General features: G+C 47.1%; 1 protein-coding gene across 1 annotated transcript in view; it reads right to left on the minus strand.

Annotated features, from left to right (window-relative positions):
• Positions 1–19,910, minus strand: part of LOC121294292 (synaptotagmin-9-like) — a 102,984-nt gene that overhangs the window by 32,123 nt on the left and 50,951 nt on the right. Inside the window, exons 2-3 of the mRNA XM_041217866.1 lie at positions 18,484–19,637; positions 16,861–17,029 (exon numbers count right to left, since the gene is read on the minus strand). Coding sequence (XP_041073800.1) covers positions 16,861–17,029; positions 18,484–19,637 — 1,323 coding nt within the window. The remainder of the gene's footprint in view (positions 1–16,860; positions 17,030–18,483; positions 19,638–19,910) is intronic.

The following is a 19,910-nucleotide window of genomic DNA, read 5'->3' on the forward strand; positions in this document are numbered from 1 at the left end:
TCCTGCATGCTTGGACAGGCAAATAGGGTCATTGTCCCCCCTGGTGAAGGTGGATCCTTGCACCAGTACCATGACCGTGTCCCCGATAGGAGTGAACGTGCCTAGGCCAGCTTCTTGTGCTCCTGGGGTGTGTAGCAGGGACTCTGCTGTTCTGGAGCCTGAGGGAGCAGACGTCGAGTTGCCTCAAGATGAGCAAACCAGCTCTAAGAAGTCCTGGCACAGAGGGAGTGCTTGTTGTGGGTGCCCTTTCTGCTTTAGAAAGCGGTTCCCCTTCCCCTCCTGTTCTGCCAGACAGGGAACGTCTGTGGCAGCAGTTGCGCACTGCATCACGGCCCGGAACTCCTTCCTCTGAGACATATGCGGAAGGGGCGGTATGGAGTCCCTCAGTGTGGCCTGCCCAACTGAAGTGGCGGGGTCGGATACGTCCGACATCGATGCTGTATAAGTCTGGGTTTGGAGGTCTAGGTGGGGCCAGGGATGGAGAGCAGGAATGGGGAAGCTGGGACTGCCCGGTGGTAGGGGTCAGTCTACCCTGAGACTTTAGCAGGGTCGCCAGCATTGTTTGGTGAGCCCTCACCATCTGTGCAAGCTCTTTCTGGTGACTCAGAGGGAGACCGCCTGTGTCTTAATGGGGAAGGAGAGCGGTACCTCTTCGATGACCGCTGACTACTCCTGGTGAACGCCCTCTTGAGTGGTGCCGAGCAGTCAGTTCCGAGTCAATTGGCGCCGAGGTTGGTTCTGACCAGTACCGAGTTTAATATGCGTCTGGGTGCGCCAAAGATGTTCAACCAGTGCCGAGTCAATTGGAGTCGGGGTTGGCTGCAAGGAGAGTGTTTAAGCCGATGCTTAGTTAAGTCGGCGTTACGGTCGGCGCCGAGGAGAGCACAGTTGCAGTTGTTGCCGGGCTGATATAGCAGATTCAATCGTCTTTTTCATAGATTCCTTCTCCAATTTCAGTATCTCCCATATGATATTTATAATGTACATTTTTATTTCCTGCGTGCAGTACCTTACACTTTTCTCTACTAAGTTTCATTTGCCATGTGTCTGCCCAGTTTTGAATCTTGTCTAAATCATTTTGAATGACCTTTGCTGCTGCAACAGTGTTTGCCACTCCTTCTATTTTTGTGTCGTCTGCAAATTTAACAAGTTTGCTTACTATACCAGAATCTAAATCATTAATGTAGATTAGGAATAGCAGAGGACCTAATACTGATCACTGTGGTACACCACTGGTTACCACACTCCATTCTGAGGTTTTTCCTCTAATCAGTACTTTCTGTTTTCTACATGTTAACCACTCCCTAATCCATGTACATGCGTTTCCTTGAATCCCAATGACATGGTTTATTTTGATTTCCAGAAAGCTTTTGACAAAGTCCTGCATAAAAGATTAATTCTCAAACTGAACGCAGTTGAGATTCAAGGAAACACCAGTGCCCTGTTTCCCTCAAAGTGGCATTTTTATTAGCCAAAATCTGCCAGAAGTGTAAGTGAGCTTCATGCGCTGTCCAACGACGACACATATATGGCTTTCACTGGTAATGACTCGCAGGTAACATTAAGAACGAACCCAGCCTTTTTGCCAAAGGTGGTCTCTTCATCATTCCATATTAACCAACCAGTGGTTTTGGAAGCTTTCAGACCTCCCCCACATGAGTCAGAGGAGGACCATATACAGCACACGCTCTGAGCTGTTACCTGGATAGGACAGCATCCTGGAGACTGTCCAACCAGCTGTTTGTCTGCTATGGTTCCCGCTCTAGAGGTCAAGCCCTGTCGAAGCAATGTCTAGCGCACTGGGTGGCAAATGCCATATGCTTGGCTTATGAACAAATGGACTTCCCCATGCCAGGAGGCTTTATGGCTCATTCTACCAGGGGCCAAGTGACTTCGTGGGCTCTCTTTCATGGCGCCTCCTTGGATGAGCTTTGCAATGCTGCTACATGGACAGGTAGTCAGACATTTGCACGTTTTTTACTTCCTTGATGTTGCAAACCTCCCTGGGCACTAGGGTGTTGCAGGCGGAATGCCCTTAGGCATCATGAGGGCCCTGAGGCTATTGCCGTGGGGCTGTACTGTTGGTAATCTGGAGCCATGACAGCTTTGGTACAGCGTCCCATTCGGTAATGGTTGTCATTCCACTTGAAAGGGAACGTTAGGTTATTACCATAACCCTGGTTCCCTGAAAAGAATAACATTCATTACCCTTCGAGGTCATGTCCCCAGCTGATCTTTGATTTCGAAAATGGTGATATGTTACTGTGAGGACGTCCTTCTTCGGCAGGAGGTGGGAGGGACTTCTCCCTCACAGCTGGGCCCTGATAGGGCAGCTTTTTTTATATATATGTTCAGTGATTGATGGGTCAGAGATGCTCTTCCATTCGATAACAGTTGTCATTCTTTTTCATGGAACCAGGGTTATGGTAATAACCTAACGTTTTCAAGGACAAAGAAACATTCAACAACATTTTACAAAGAGCTAATTTTTTTAACCCTTTTGATCAAGTCAGTTTGTAAACTGGGGTTTATAATACTGTATTGTTTTGCAAACTTCAATTTTCAATACATGTTTCAAGGCTTACATGACAAAAAAGAGTCTGCAAATAGAGATTATAGAATCCATGTAAAAAAGGTTCTTAGAAGCACCTAAAAAGGTCTCCCCACAGTGCAAGGCAAGGTTCTAATGAGAGCCTTTACTTCTAGAGTGTAGGCATTATTATAAGAATGGTGGAGGAGATTAAGAAAAGATGGAACGATATTCCGAGGTTCACTAAAGAAAAAGTCTCATATGCAATGAGGGCTCATCATCCACCGTTATTTGAGTAATGCCTACAGAATTTATGTTTTGTAATATGGTGTTCTGGTATTTAACAATACTGGTTCAGGCAGTATTGTTAAATTCGAGTTTGAAAGAAAACGGTAAAAAAGACAGCGGGACAGCAGTACAGCTGTAATAATGTAGCTATATTAATATAGACCATACAGATCTGCTTTAAAATCATACAGAGTCAGAAATACAGACATACATAAGAAATAGGAGAGTTGCAACTGCATAAGAGTTTAAAAAGATATAAGTTGTAGTAAAACTGAAGACTGTTCGTATCAAGCTGTATAGAATTATTGCTGTTGAACATATTGCTGTATAATGGAAGAATTATCCAACCATTTGACTGCCATGGATGTAAGTAAATAAAACTTATTGTTTCCCAAGTTTTAAAAGTCTATACACCTGGAATTATTCTATACAAAATAGGAAGATGAACTAATATGCAAAGCAACCTAGACTACAAACTCTGAAGTGGAGCATTTGTTTATTAAGAAGCCACCACACATTCCATATTTTATTCCTTTGTCCTGGTGATGTATTTCAAGCTTATAACACATCTTCATGTGTTCCAAGTACTGCTTGTACCAAAATATCAACTTCCATACTGGTAAATTTCAGTTCCCTTTCAATTCGAAGATGGCCACCAAAACATTGTTATGGGATACACTCCTGCCTATTGGTAGCTGTCATTGAGCTCTTTCTAACAAAACTGCCGTTAGCCCCTCTATCCTCGGTGACCCCCTCAGTCCCATCTCCCAAGGATACTTAACTGTCACACAGGGGAGGTTCATTCTCTTTCGCTTCTGATGATTGGTACGGTAAGAACTCTTTGTGTTGCATTGAGCCCTTTTTTCTTCTAAAAATTGTTGCATAAGCTACTGCTAGGCCCTGCGCTGGTGGAGGATTCCCTCTCACCTGCGCCAAGGAGTCTGAATGGGAGTGGTTTACAACTGCAGAGTGGTGATGACGGACGCCTCCAACTCGGGTTGGGGCGCAGTCTGCAAAGGCAGGGGAGTCAGTGGACCCTGGTCGGGCCATTTGACATCCCTGCCTCTCAACATGCTGGAGCTGCAGGCAGTGTTCCTTGGCCTCCAGCAGTTCTTGCCCATGGTGCGGAACAGACATGTGTTGATCCACGCAGACAATACATCAGTGGTGGAGTATGTCAACCATCAGAGTAGCCTTCGGTCCCTGGGGTTGCATCGTCTAGCCTTCAGGCTTCTGATTTGGGCTCAATAGAACCTACTGTCCCTTCGGGCTATGCATGTTCCAGGCATGGAGAATTGGGCAGTGGATCTACTCTCGAGGGAGGGCCCATATCCATCAGAGTGGCAGCTCCACCCTCAGGTGGTGGAGCACATTTGGGAACGTTTCCGGAAGGCGCATGTCGATCTCTTCACCTCGGTGAAGACGACACACTGCCCCCTATGGTAATCCCTCCACCGCTGCGGCGGTCCACTCAGCGTTGACGCCCTAGCCCACGTATGGCCCAGTGTGATCCTTTACACGTTCCTGCCTCTGCCATTGCTCCCAGCCTCTCTTGAGAAGTCGTCAGTTCTCCAAGTTGCCCCCAGATGGCCTAGGAGAATCTGTTTTTCATCTCTGTGCCAGCTATTGAACGGCCTGCCCTGGGAAATCCCACTTCGCTGGGATCTTCTCAGTCAGACGAGAGGTGCACTTTGGCAGCTATGGGTCTGGCCCGTGAAAGGAACCGCTGGTCAGGGCTGTAAGATGCCATCATGGGTACGCTGTAGAATGCTAGGGCTCATTCCTCTAGGTCACTGTATGCCTATAAGTGGTGGAAATGTTTTCAAGATAATCTCCTGTCCCATGCCTGCCATCTTGCAGTTTCTGCAAGATCTGCTTGAGGCTGGTAGATCACCTTCCACACTGAAGGTTTACCTTGCGGCTATTTCTGCTTGCCATGCCCCCGCTGACTCAATGTCCTCGGGCGTGCATTTTTTGGCTACCCGGTTTCTCTGAGGTGCTCGGCGATTGCACCCTCCTAGGAGGGATACTCTCCCCGAACGGAGCCTTGAAATTGTGCTGGAGGCTCTCACGCAGGCCCCGTTTGAGCCTATATACTCCATCGAGTTGAAGCACCTGTCCATGAAGACAGCCTTCCTCTTGGCTATCATCTCCGCAAATGAGCTGCAGGCACTCTCTGTGCATAGCTCATGTATGTGTATTTGGGATGATGGTAGCAGAGTGTCACAGCTTGCAAAACCATGCTTTTCTCTCCAAGGTGGTTACAGCCTTCTAGGTGAGTCAGTCTGTGGAACTGGAGTCCTTTCATCCTCCAACGTTTGCTGCTGTTCTTTCCTCCCTCGCAACAGCTCTGGTACACTTTTCTCATAACGACGTTTTGAAAGGGAACATTAGTTGACCTACCGTAGACCTGGTTCCCTGAAAGAGAAGATGGCCACCAATGGCGAGGTCGCTTCGGTCGACATCATGGTTTCGTCCAAAAGAGAATGAATCTCCCCTGCGCGATGGTTAAGTACCCTCGGGAGGTGGGACCGAGGGGGTCACAGAGGGGAGAGGGCCTATTGGCAGCTCTGATAGAAAGAGCCCAGTGACACCTACCAATAGGCAGGAGTGTGTCCCTGTGACGAATTGCCTGCCCCTGTGTGTATTTTCTGTTATATGTTGCGTGTGGTGTGTTAAATGTTGGTGTATAGTCATTGGTACACAGGATATAAACGGGTCTGTGTAACACGAGTGTTTAAAATGTATATTTGTATTTAGGCACAAGGATTGCACAGCACTTCACGTGCAAGTAAAATGTAATAATATGTGAGCACGGGGAATTGCACTTTATTAATTCACGTGCAGTTGTACCGCGACTCCAGTTGAATTATTGATTAGATGTCGAGTCTCGGTACAGCTGCATAAAAGCAGCATGTTTTCACATACTCGGGGTTGTGTGTTCGGTGAGTGGAGAAAGGGATTGGAGACAGAGGTAAAGAGAATAATAATAATAATAAAATAATAATAATAATAATAATAATAATAATAATAATAATAATAATCGTTAAAAGAAGCTCACCGTGTTTTGTCTGTTTGGTCAGTTTTGTTTGTCTGTTTATTTTGGCTACCAGTGCCGTGTCCTGTGTTTTTTGTTTAATACAACCATTTATTTTCTGTCTGTTCTGTTCACTCATTAAATGCTGAGCGAAACCATTCGCTCAGCTCCACCAAACTCCACCTCTCTCTGTTTGTTTATTTTCCTGTTTCTGGTCGGACGTCCCCCACTCTTGCCTTCTTTGTGACACGTGGTGTCATCATGGGACTACCAGCGCCACCTAGACGCCGACCAGAGCAGGAACCGCAATTTGTTGTTTAAAAAAAAAACAACAAAAAAAAAAACAAACAACAACAACAACAAAAAAAAAAAACAGTGGTCTTGTGTGGTCTTGAGGACCAAGGCTGGTGCCTTGCCTGTGGGGAGTTTGGGCACCTGGTGGTGCGCTGCCCCTACCAAGAGGGAGAGGAGGAACTGGCCCAGGAGTGGAAGGTGAGGAGGAAGTGAGGGAGAGCCGCACCAGTCCCCTGCAAGTGAGGGAGAGCCGCACCAGTCCCCTGTAATAAGGGTAGACTACACGCCGCTCCCACCTCCGCCGCCAGGAGACTACATGCCTCCACCACCTCCATCAGCAGGAGCAGAGCAGCAGGAGCTGCCTCTGCCTCCGCCACCTGCACCGGCAGGAGACTACACGCCTCCGCCACCTCCACCGCCAGGAGCAGAGCAGTGGGAGCTGCCTCTGCCTCCTCCACCAGCAGAGGGTGAATGCCTGCTGGGTCCCTGTCCACCAGCAGAGGGTGAATGCCTGCTGGGTCCCTGTCCACCAGCAGAGGGTGAATGCCTGCTGGGTTCCCGTCCACCAGCAGAGGGTGAATGCCTGCTGGTATCACTTCCCCCACCAGCAGAGGATGAATGCCTGCTGGTATCACTTCCCCCACCATCATGAGGAGAGGAGCTGGAGCTGCCTCTCCCTTCACCAGAAGGACCAGGACTAGATGCTGGCGGTCCTCAGCAGCTCTTGCATAGGCTGCTGAGGGAAGCACGGGGAAGAACCGCCCGGCCGCAGTGGCCGAGAAGAGGGCCAACACCCGCACCCCAGCTTGTCCTGACTCCCTGCCTCGCTTTGCCCAAGGATGCCTTCCTCACTTTGCCCAAGGATGCCTGCCACGGTTCGCCCAAGGATGCCTGCCTGGCATCGCCTGGGGTTGCCTGTCGCTCCACATCGCCTGGGGTTGCTAGCCACTCCGCATCGCCTGGGGTCGCTGGAACTGCTTCTCCAGGAGTTGCAGTCAGCTCTGCTTGGCCGCAGGGGTCAGTGTGGCCGGAGCCCCACCAGAGGGAGCTGCCAGCTATGAAAAAGGGGGGAGAGGTCAGGAGACCACCCTTCCCCCGCAGCAATTTCGCTGCAGGAGTTCTGGGGGCTGGAGTCCCCCCCCAGAGGGAGCTGCCAGCTAATAAAGGGGGGGGGGAGACCACCAACCCCAGCAGCTTTTCCGCTGCTGGACTTTCCCCGGCTGAAGGAGTCAGTCTGGGAGCTGTCAGCACGTCTGCTGACAGCCGCACCATTGGCAGCATTTCCGCTGCCAGTGGTACAGCGGGAGGAGAGATTTGCCCCACTGTCAGCATGTCTGCTGACAGCATGGCCAGTAGCAGCCTGGCTACTGGCAACATTGCCGCCCATCAACCCCTTAAAGTCCCTGTTCTTGGCCTAGGACTTTGAACGAGACTTTTGGGATTTTAAGGGGAGAGGTGGCCATTGAGGCCATGTGTGCTTTGCACAAGGGGGGGTATATGTGACAAAGTGCCCGCCCCTGTGTGTATTTTCTGTTATATGTTGCGTGGGGTGTGTTAAATGTTGGTGTATAGTCATTGGTATAAACGGGTCTGTGTAACACGAGTGTTTAAAATGTATATTTGTATTTAGGCACAAGGATTGCACAGCACTTCAAGTGCAAGTAAAATGTAATAATATGTGAGCACGGGGAATTGCACTTTATTAATTCACTTGCAGTTGTACCGCGACTCCAATTGAATGATTGATTAGAGGTCGAGTCTCGGTACAGCTGCATAAAAGCAACATGTTTTCACATACTCGGGGTTGTGTGTTCAGTGAGTGGAGAATGGATTGGAAGATGGAGGTAAAGAGAATAATAATAATAATAATAATAATAATAATAATAATAATAAAGAATAATTATTATAATAATATATATATTAATAATACACCGTGTTACAACATTGTTAAACAACAAAAACAAGGTTCCATCATCATATGTATATAAATAGTAGTATAAATACAGGGGCCTTAAGCCCACCAGTTCAGTTTAGTTCCAGCTGCCTAAGTGGATACATATCTGCATTTTTCTGAGATGGCATCAAGAGGCTGCAATGGTGGCATTCCTGATGGGTCTCCAAGGCGGTTTTACCAAGTTTCCCTGCTATCTTTGCCTTTGGGACAGCAGGGACACCAAGGCGCACTACCACAGGTGGGACTGGCCACAGCGGACCGAGTTCTCTGTGGGGAGGAACAACGTCAAGTGGGAGCCACTGGTGGACCCCCGGAAGGTGCTGATGCCACCACTGCACATCAAATTGGGCCTTATGAAACAATTTGTCAGAGCTCTAGATAAGGAGTCGGCAGCCTTCAAGTACCTTCAAGACTTCTTCCCTAAGCTGTCTGAGGCAAAGGTCAAAGCCGGTGTCTTCATTGGACCACAGATAAAGAAGATCCTGGAGTGCAATGAATTCCCCAAGAAGCTCACTAGTAAGGAGAAAGCGGCTTGGAACAGCTTTGTCGCAGTGTTTGGGGCTTCCTGGGCAATCACAAGGCCGAAAACTATGTGGAGCTGGTTGAGACTCTGGTGAAGAACTACGGCACAATGGGCTGTAGGATGTCCCTCAAAGTCCATATCCTTGATGCTCATCTTGATAAATTCAAGGAGAACATGGGAGCGTACTCGGAGGAGCAAGGTGAGCGCTTCCACCAGGATATACTGGACTTTGAACGCCGCTACCAAGGACAGTATAACGAGAACATGATGGGAGACTACATTTGGGGGCTGATTCGTGAAAGTGATTTACAGTATAATCGTAAATCTCGAAAAACTACTCACTTCTAAATCTTTTGTAGTCATTTTTGTATTACTTTAGTATAAATACATGTTAATTTGGATTCATATTTTTTTTTTTTTCTGACTTTATGTGAACAAAAAGACACAAATTTGCCCGTTTTCTCATTGGAAATAGGTATATTTCAAAATATCACTGTTCTGGTCACAAAAGCAAAGTTTGTGTGGAATAATAGCCATTTTCTATACTTTTGAGGCATAAGCAATTAGGAAATAACACTTACTACCCAGGAACAAAAATTGTGTTACATAGTGCAATCGTTAAAAAGAAGTTCACCGTGTTCTGTCTGTTTTGGTCCGTTTTTTTTTCAAGTGGCACAAGACAGCAAACCAGGCAAAACAAACCTAAAATTTTTGATCACGGTACAGGACACAAAAACAAATTATGTTGGTAAATAAAAGACAGACAAGACAAGTGAGTCATTTACGACAAACTTCGGTACGCGAGTCGGTTTTATTTTCCTGTTTCTAGAAACAATGTCCCCCAAAGGACCGTCTTTGTGACAGGGGGAGGCCGGCAGAAACACTGTCAGGGTATTGCTACAAAACCACCGGTAGAAAGAGAAACCCTTTGTCCAAATGTCATCCATTTGATAACTAACTCCAAGAAAGGTCTTTGTGTAAACCATTCATTTTTCTTTTGGAATGTGTTCCTACACAAGCAGTGTTTGGCGATAAATAACACCCCCATTTTAAGAGTGACGGGGGTGTGTATCTCTCACTGCTCGTATTGCAGTGAGGAGCATTAATTTGTTTGATTGCGGAATCACCAGCTTCATGTAATTAGTCTTATAAAACAGGTTGTTGTTTTGACGATAAGTGTGATGCCGTACTGAAAAACACCTACATTACATGACTTTTTATTTGGATCGTTTTACTCCTTTATAAATTTGAGCCTGACTTTTTTAATTCTTGACTGTTCTTCTCTTCGACTTCAGACTGCCAGGCGAGCAAAGAGAGACTGAAGTCTGCTTTCTGCTCGTTTGTCGTCTGGTTTCAGTAACTATAATACAGTACTGTCCGTTGGCTTGCACACTGTACTCAGTTTAATTGAATTAAATTTAATGACTATTGTCCACTTCCACAGAGATACTCTGATTTCAGCTATACCCGCTTCCACATAGATAATTTCTGCACTAATACATTTTTGATAATGTAACTGTATTACACCACATGGATTATCAAAACACAAATTATTGAAACACGGATTAACGAAGGCCTACTGTACATCCTTATTGACTGTAACCAACCAGAGCTCCCACAGAGTTATTTCCCCACTCAGGTGTTGTTAAATGTGTGAACAGTCCACATCTGTACACACTTTTCAGTGTAGAACAGTTTTCAAAGTGCTTCCTTTCATGGGCGAGGAAGTGAAGCTCCTACTAGCATTGTTCGTAACACGTCCAGTGTGCACACGGATCCTTAAATTGAACATAAACAACCAACACAGAACACACACACACACAGAAACCGAACAAGCTTGTTCCAGTGGACACACCCCCCCTGCTCACACCACAGTGTCTGACTGAGTGCTCTCAGTGGACTGTCAGTCTCACGGCGAGTGTTGTGCAACACAACACAGAGTGCTCAATTTTTAAAACAAATTGCGTCCTACGTATAAGGATTTGCATATCACAGGAGAGAAAACTGAGATATAGGTAATATCCTCTATATCCCTTTATAGATAAGTGGGTTAAATGCTATTGCGTCCATTAAACGCAGGTAAAAATGTTTACCTGCGGAACCTGATGTGACTACTAACTGTTGCAGCAAAATTTAAAATCAACTATAACACTATGTAACACAATTTTTGTTCCTGGGTAGTAAGTGTTATTTCCTAATTGCTTATGCCTCAAAAGTATAGATGATGATGATGTTATCCGGTCAGTCGGATCCGACTCTCGGCGATTCTATAGGCCATCTCTCGCCACGCTTTCCGGTCTTGGACTTTCCCTTTCAGCTGTTCTATGCCTAAGCCAGTGTCCGTTTATGGCGTCGAGCCACCGCGTTCTTTGGCGGCCTCGTCTTCTTGTTCCACTGACCATTCCAAGCATCATTGCTTTCTCCAATGAATCTGATCGCATCATGTGACCAAAATAAGTGAGCCGGAGTCTGGTGATCTTTCCCTCAAGCGAAATTTCTGGCTTGATGCGCTCCAGAACCTCTTTATTGGTGACCCTTGCTGTCCATGGTATCCATAACAGTCTTCTCCAGCACCATAGCTCGAGAGCATCAATCCTCTTTCGGTCAGCTTTTTTCAGGGTCCAGCTTTCACACCCATACATTGATATGGGGAACACAATAGCATGGACCATTTTGCATTTGGTTGTGAGGCTGATGTCTTTGCTCTTCCAGATTTGGTGCATGCTCAGCATCGCACTACGGCCTAACGCAATTCGTCGCCTGATTTCAGGGCCGCAGTCTCCAGTTCGGTCGATCATGGATCCCAGGAAGCAGAAATCCTTGACGTATTCGATCTCTTCACTATTGATGGTTAGTTTTGACTGGAAAAGTCAGAGCAGTTTCGAAGCTGAAAGGAGAAATTGCATCTTGAATTGCTTTAATCAGAAAACAGAGGACATTGGGGAAACACAGCCGCGTGTGTTTTTCTGATAACAAACAAGCTGAAACTCGGAGCAGCTGATTCAAATTCAGCGCCGTTTTGAGACACGGGCGAGGGGAGGAGCCGACAGCACAGCAGAACAACGCAGTTAAACGAGGCAGTCTTCCCAGCGACAGCGAGTGGAAGCGACAGCGAGTGGGAGAAGTACAGCGTGGAAAAGTACAGAGCAGTTTCGAAGCAGTTTGAAAGCAGGTTGACGGCTGCAGAAGAAACTAAAAAAAAAAAAAAAAACCTCAACATGGTCTTCAAGCCAGTAATCTGTGACACCTGCTTGATGTGGGAAATCCGAGAAAACCCAGCGGAGCTAAACCAAGTGTGCGTAAAGTGCCGCGCGATCCAGGATTTGCATAAACTAGTAAGTCCCTAGTGCTAGAAATGGAGCTGGAAGAAGTGAGACAGCAACAAGATCTTGAGGAACTGGCACACCCACAATTCATGGAAGTCTGCATCACCCCTAACAGACTGAAAGCCACCAGGGAGATAGAAGGTCAGAACAGCTGGGTTCAGGTAGGCAGAAGCAGGGAAAAAAAGAAACTTCGTCAAACACAACCACCAGAAATCAAAACAACCAACAGATTTGAGTCACTTCAGAATTGTGATGAGCAGAACCAACAACAAGAGAATGAAAGGAACAACATCCAGGACCCCATTGACAGTGGTGACCAGACAGCAAAAAGAAGGGAGGTCATGATTGTTGGGGACTCCATATTGAGAAACACAGCAAGTTCAATTCGCAGTTTGGACCCCCTTACTACAACAGTGTGCTGCCTTCCGGGAGCCTCGGTCAAGCACATCACTGAAAACGTGGACAGGCTCCTAGAACGAACAGGAGACGACCCGGTAGTAGTCGTCCACATCGGTACAAACAACATTGGAAGAGACAGACCAAAATCCCTGCAAAACAAATTCAGAGAGCTAGGAAGGAAATTAAAAGAGAAAACCAAAACTGTGGTATTTTCTGGTATACTACCCGCACCTTGCAAAGGACCATATGGACAGCTGGAAATAATAAATCAAAACCAATGGTTGAAGACGTGGTGCACACGGGAAGGCTTCACCTATCTTGATCATTGGACCACATTCTACAACGAGGACTATCTGTATAGACGGGATGGACTGCATTTAAATAACAAGGGAACTAGTCTACTGGAGAAAAGATCCTCGAGCAGGTTCGGAAGCATTTAAACTAGAAAGGAAGGGGGGAGAAATCAACAAAAAAACAGAAGGGAGACCGCATCAAAACAAGAACAACAACTCAGGTAAGACAACCATTAAATGTGTTTATCTAAATGCTAGAAGTATCAGAAACAAAATTCTAGAACTTGAAGCTACTGCACTAACAGGTAACTATGATGTGATAGGTGTTACAGAAACGTGGTTATCTGAGAGTGATGGGGACGAATATAATATTTGTGGGTATACACTGTATAGGAAAGACAGGCAGGACAGAAGAGGAGGAGGGGTAGCGCTATACATAAGAAACAGTCTTGAAGCCCAGGTGTTAAACCTGGACAAAGAAAATAAAACCGAATCAATATGGGTCAGAATAACAGACAAAAATTCAAAAGGCATAATAATAGGAGCATGCTATAGACCGCCAGATTCAGACGGTGAGCACAATAATCTGTTATACAATGACATTAGAAATGTGTGTAGCAAAGGAGAAGCCATACTAATGGGGGATTTCAACTTCCCCCAAATAAAATGGGAAAACCCGGTGGGTAGCGCGAAGGATGAAATAGAAATGGTGGAAATGACAAATGACTGCTTCCTAACACAATTTGTGAAGGCACTGACTAGAGGGGAGGCATGCCTTGATTTAGTCTTTTCAAATAACGAAGATAGAATAACTAAAACAGAGGTCAGAGAACCACTGGCAAACTCAGACCACAACATGGTCTCATTTGAAGTGTTTTTTAAATCCTCAAAAGTAAAGACTAAAGCTAAGGTTTACAATTTTAGAAAAGCAAACTATGAAGGAAATGAAACAGAGACTAACAGAAGTAGATTGGAGTAAAATAGAGAAAACACCCACAGAAGAAGGATGGTTGTTCTTCAAAAATGTAGTACTAGAGGCGCAAAACAATTATATCCCTAAAGTAGACAAATCTAAATGTAAAACTAAATTGCCAAAATGGTTTAATAGATCAATTAAAAAAAATATTCAGCGAAAAAAGGCACTTTACAGAGCATTAAAAAAGGACCAAAAAGAAAGTACACAGAAAGAGTACACAGAACTGCAAATGCAAGTCAAAAAGGAAGTTAGAAAGGCCAAGAGAGAAATAGAAATGAACATTGCTAAGGGAGCTAAAACCAATTCCAAAATGTTTTTCCAATATTACAACAGCAAGAGAACATTCAAAGAGGAGATTAAATGTTTAAGAGATACAAATGGCAAAATCGTAGAGGAAGAAAAAAAAACAAGCAAATATATTTACAGTATAATTGTAAATCTCGAAAAACTACTCACTTCTAAATCTTTTGTAGTCATTTTTGTATTACTTTAGTATAAATACATGTTAATTTGGATTCATATGTTTTTTTTTTTCTGACTTTATGTGAATGAAAAGACACAAAAGCGCCCGTTTTCTCATTGGAAATAGTGATATTTTGAAATATCACTGTCCTGGTCACAAAAGCAAAGTTTGTGGGGAATAATAGCCATTTTCTATACTTTTGAGGCATAAGCAATTAGGAAATAACACTTACTACCCAGGAACAAAAAAAAAAAAAAATTGTTACACAGTGTAATTAAAGCATTTTCAGTAAAAGGGGAGAATGTGCCTCTCACGTTGAATCTGTACTCCAGTGTAGTTCCAGTATATAGGGGAGAATGTGCCATGTCAATTAAACCTGTACTCCGTCAGTGCAGTTCAAACCGATCAACTTAAGGTTTGGACTCTAATGTTGAATGATGACCACTTGAAATTTATTCTTTTTACTCCAAGTTTCTTTGCTTTTACAGAAAGTTTTCATTTGTTAGACGGATTTGTCTAACAGTATTTATGGTCAATGGTAATTACCTCATAAATACCATATACCATCTCCTCACATCGTAGCACAAGGCACTCTTAGATCTCATGTGTGAGCATTCTCACATTTAAAGGATGAAGTTGTGTGTGTGAATCAACATTGGGATTGTGAGCATGAGAGACTGAAATATGATCACGAGTTGAACGTGAAGCAATGATGGTCGTCACTGCATCGCCATCATCTAGTAGTAGTGGGGGTATAGTGCTCAGTATGTCACACAGCAGTGGGGGTATAGTGGAGCTCTGTATGTCACACAGCAGTGGGGGTATAGTGGAGCTCTATATGTCACAGCAGTGGGGATATAGTGGAGCTCTGTATGTCACAGCAGTGGGGGTATAGTGGAGCTCTATATGTCACAGCAGTGGGGATATAGTGGAGCTCTGTATGTCACACAGCAGTGGGGGTATAGTGGAGCTCTGTATGTCACACAGCAGTGGGGATATAGTGGAGCTCTGAATGTCACACAGCAGTGGGGGTATAGTGGAGCTCTGTATGTCACACAGCAGTGGGGGTATAGTGGAGCTCTGTATGTCACACAGCAGTGGGGGTATAGTGGAGCTCTGTATGTCACACAGCAGTGGGGGTATAGTGGAGCTCTGTATGTCACACAGCAGTGGGGGTATAGTGGAGCTCTGTATGTCACACAGCAGTGGGGGTATAGTGGAGCTCTGTATGTCACACAGCAGTGGGGGTATAGTGGAGCTCTATGTCACACAGCAGTGGGGATATAGTGGAGCTCTGTATGTCACACAGCAGTGGGGGTATAGTGGAGCTCTATATGTCACAGCAGTGGGGGTATAGTGGAGCTCTATATGTCACACAGCAGTGGGGGTATAGTGACGCTCTATGTCACACAGCAGTGGGGGTATAGTGCTCTGTATGTCACACAGCAGTAGGGGTATAGTGGAGCTCTGTATGTCACACAGCAGTGGGGGTATAGTGAAGCTCTATGTCACACAGCAGTGGGGGTATAGTGCTCTGTATGTCACACAGCAATAGGGGTATAGTGGAGCTCTGTATGTCACACAGCAGTGGGGGTATAGTGGAGCTCTGTATGTCACACAGCAGTGGGGGTATAGTGGAGCTCTGTATGTCACACAGCAGTGGGGGTATAGTGGAGCTCTGTATGTCACACAGCAGTGGGGGTATAGTGGAGCTCTGTATGTCACACAGCAGTGGGGGTATAGTGGAGCTCTGTATGTCACAGCAGTGGGGGTATAGTGCTCTGTATGTCACACAGCAGTGGGGGTATAGTGGAGCTCTGTATGTCAAACCAATGTATGGCACGCTCACACTTTTATATGTATCCACATAAACACTTATCTAATTCTAAGGAAACTTGGTAACATTCTTCCCTGTACTATATAAACAAATTTATATTCCATAGTGTTCCAAACTGCAACATCTCATTTAAATTGTGATGTTTATTATTTTAATTATACTTATCATTGAAATATTCTTCATGCATGATTTCAAAAACATTCCATTATTCAAACAAGGTGAAATAGAGAAACAATTTGGCTAGTATATCAATATCTAACCCTAACCCTCAGGTAAGATACTGATGAAGACACAAAACATTCATCTACTTTCTTAATAGTTTTACCTTAAAACGCAATCCCTTCCACACTGCAGCCGAGGATTCACAGCATATACACTGCATAGCAATGTTCCACATTTAAACCCAGTCAGGTAAGTCCTAGGCTAATCAACTGCTTAATTACAAGGGTGTTTCCAAGTGCTGTACAGTGAAAGGAGGGAGAGGAGAGAAAGAACAGGAGAAAGCAGAGAGCAGGGAGAAAAGAGAGGAGAGAGCAGGGAGAGGAGAGGGGAAAGCTGAGAGCAGGGAGGGAAGAGAGCAGGGAGAGGAGGGGAAAGTGGAGAGCAGGGAGAGGAGAGAGGCGAGAGCCGGGAAGGGAGAGAGAAGAGAGCAGGGAAGGGAGGGAGAGGAGAGAGCAGGGAGAGGAGGGAGAGGAGGAGAAAGAGAGCAGGAAGGGGAGAGTAGAGAGGGGAAAGAGCAGGGAGATGAGAGAGGAGAGAGCAGGGAAGGGAGAGACGAGAGGAGGAAGGGAGAGCAGAGAGAGGAGGGAGAGGAGAGGAGAAAGCAGAGAGCAGGGAGAGGAGAGAGGAGCAAGCAGGGAGAGGAGGAAGAGGAGAGGAGAAAGCGGAGAGCAGGGAGAGGAGAGAGAGGAGAAAAAGCAGAGGAGGGAGAGAACAGTACCTGGTGTCCCGGGTATGCGGTTCAGTTTGCCAAGGTTTTCTGCCTTTCGGACCATCACCTTAATCCTGTGGGCCAGTGTCTGGTATTGCAGGAGGATGAAGAGCTGGCCCAGGGCCTTGGGGATTGAAATGGAGCTGCTGTGGCTCTCCACATCCTGGGTGCTTTGACTCTGAAAAGGAGCAGGAGGTCGTCAGGAGACTGCAAGGGTGGGGAAGGTAAGCCTGGCCCGTGACCTACAAACACTGACCCATCACAAACAGCACTTTAAAACATTTCTCCTTCTGAACTTCTGGTAACGGGTTGTGTGTACTGGGATGGGGTAGGGTGTGTACTGGGATGGGTTGGAGTGTGTGTACTGGGATGGGGTAGGGTGTTTACTTGGATGGGTTGGAGTGTGTGTACTGGGATGGGGTGGGGTGTGTTTACTCTGATGGGTTGTGACGGGATGTGTTTACTGGGATGGGGTGGGGTGTGTACTCTGATGGGGTGTGACGGGGTGTGTGTACTGGGATTTGGTGGCATGTGTGTACTGGGATTGGGTGTGGCGGGGTGTGTACTGGGATGGGGTGGAGTGTGTACTGGGATGGGGTGTGGTGTGTATACTGGTATGGGGTGTGACGAGGTGTGTGTACTGGGATGGGGCAGGATGTGTACTGGGATGGGTTGGAGTGTGTGTACTGGGATTGGGTGTGGCGAAGTGTGTGTACTGGAATGGGGTGGGATGTGTACTCTGATGGGGTGTGACGGGGTGTGTGTACTGAGATGGGGTGGGGTGTGTCTACTCCGATGGGGTGTGACGGGGTGTGTTTACTGGCATGGGGTTGGGTGTAAGTACTCTGATGGGGTGTGACGGGGTGTGTGTACTGGGATGGGGTGGAGTGTGTGTACTGGGATTGGGTGTGGCGGGGTGTGTACTGGGATGGGGTGGAGTGTGTACTGGAACGGGGTGGAGTGTGCGCACTGGGATTGGGTGGGGTGGAGTGTGTGTACTGGGATGGGGTGGAGTGTGTACTGGAACGGGGTGGAGTGTGCGCACTGGGATTGGGTGGGGTGGAGTGTGTGTACTGGGATTGGGTGTGGCGGGGTGTGTACTGGGATGAGGTGGGGTGTGTACTGGGATAGGGTGGAGTGTGTACACTGGGATTGGATGTGGCGGGGTGTGTGTACTGGGATTGGATGTCGCTGGGTGTGTGTGCTGGGATGTGGTGGGGTGTGTGTACTCTGATGGGGTGTCACTGGGTGTGTGTACTGAGATGAGTGTGTGTACTGGGATTGAGTGTGGCAGGGTGTGTGTACTGCAATGGGGTGGGGTGTGTATTCTGTTGGGGTGGGACGTGTGTACCGGGATGGGGTGTGTACATTGGAATGGGGTGGGTGTGTGTACTGGGATGAGGTGTGGTGGGGTGTGTACTGGGTGGGGTGTATGTACTGGGATGGGGTGGGGTGTTTATTCCGGGATGGGTTGTGATGGGGTCTGTGTACAGATATGGGGTGTGATACGGTGTGTTCTGGGATGGGGTGTGTATACTGGGATGTGCAGTGTGTGCTGTGACAGGGTGTGTGTGCTGGGATATGGTGTGTGTACTGGGATGGGGTGTGTGTACTGGGATGGGGTGTATGTACCTTTTTGAGTTTGGTCTTGGTGGAGCTCAGCTCCCGACTGTAGCTGGTGGCTCGGCCAGTCCCCCACTCCACCTGCCCACAAGGGAGCAGCATCTTCCCCAGGCAGGATGCTCTCAGGCTTGGAAAGTCCTTGGAGAAGACGGCCATGCACAATGTGCAGACTCTCAGATACTCCACAGCCCCCACCTCGAAACGGAAATCCTCCCTGAACTCGGGGTTCAGACTCCGGGGCCGCACAGACGTCTGCAGGGTCTCCAGGCAGCAGGGCAGCAGACTCAGCTGCACATAGCACCCCCCGGACACCCCGATCTTTCGCGGCACATTGGCCAGGCTGAGCACAGACACGGTCAGAGACCCATCTTTGGGGGAGAAGAAGAGCCTGAACTGGATTCTTGGGGGAACTTTGTCACTGATTTCTGAGATCTCTCCCGGGAGAGTGTGGGATTGCCTCACTCTTGAGTTCAGCAGCCTGGTTTTTTTGCTGTGCTCACTGGCTCCCAGGCTGTTTATTTTGCTGTGCTTGCTGGCTCCCAAGCTGTTCAGTTTGCTGTGCTCACTGGCTCCCAGGCTGTTCAGTTTGTTGTGCTCACTGGCTCCCAGGCTGTTCGGTTTGCTGTGCTCACTGGCTCCCGGGCTGTTCAGTTTGCTGTGCTTGTAGATAAAGGTAGCTCCCGTTACGGTGAAGCGCCTCTCTAAGGCTTGCTTGGTTTTGGAGACAAGGTTGAGTTTGGGGATTGTGGGTAGGGATGCCCTGCCGTGGCAGCCTGGTTTGAAAGGAGGGCTTTTCTCGTAAGACGACAGGTTGCTCTGTCTCTGCAACTGGTAGCTGGTTTTGTAGTTGGCGTCAAGTTCCGAAGTGCTCCTCGGTCTGAATTTGTGTTCTGGAGATGGGTAGGAGCAGCTGCATGGGGGCTGGACCGGGTATTCTAGTACATCCCCTTCAAGCTCCTGGTACTGCTGTTTGATGGATATTGGGCTGGTTGGGCTGATCTTGGGGGAGAAGGCGGGGCCCAGGTCCAGCGCCACATGATCCGAGGACAAGGACTTGTCTTGGCAGGGCTGGGACCTCCTTCGACGCCAGCACAGGATGCAACCAAGGATCAGGCAGAAGCACAGCACAGCCAGGCCTACCCCAAGCAGGGTCTGCAAGTGCACTGCAAGAAAACACAGACATCTCAGCCATACCGCCATGCAACCACAGCTCTCTGCTTCAACCCTCCTCACACTCACAGCTGTATCTGACCACGGCATTTCACAAGGACAACAACACAGGCATCTTAATCAATACATCATCCACAGCTCTCTGCTTCAACCCCCCTCACTCACACAGCTGTATCTGACCAGAGCATTTCACATGGACAAAAACAGCCAAGTAATAGCAAAGTAATACAAGTGATACAGTGCTTTGCTCAGACAGGACTATTCTT

The sequence above is a fragment of the Polyodon spathula genome, chromosome 19, assembly GCF_017654505.1.
Source record: "Polyodon spathula isolate WHYD16114869_AA chromosome 19, ASM1765450v1, whole genome shotgun sequence".
Classification (NCBI taxonomy): domain Eukaryota; kingdom Metazoa; phylum Chordata; class Actinopteri; order Acipenseriformes; family Polyodontidae; genus Polyodon; species Polyodon spathula.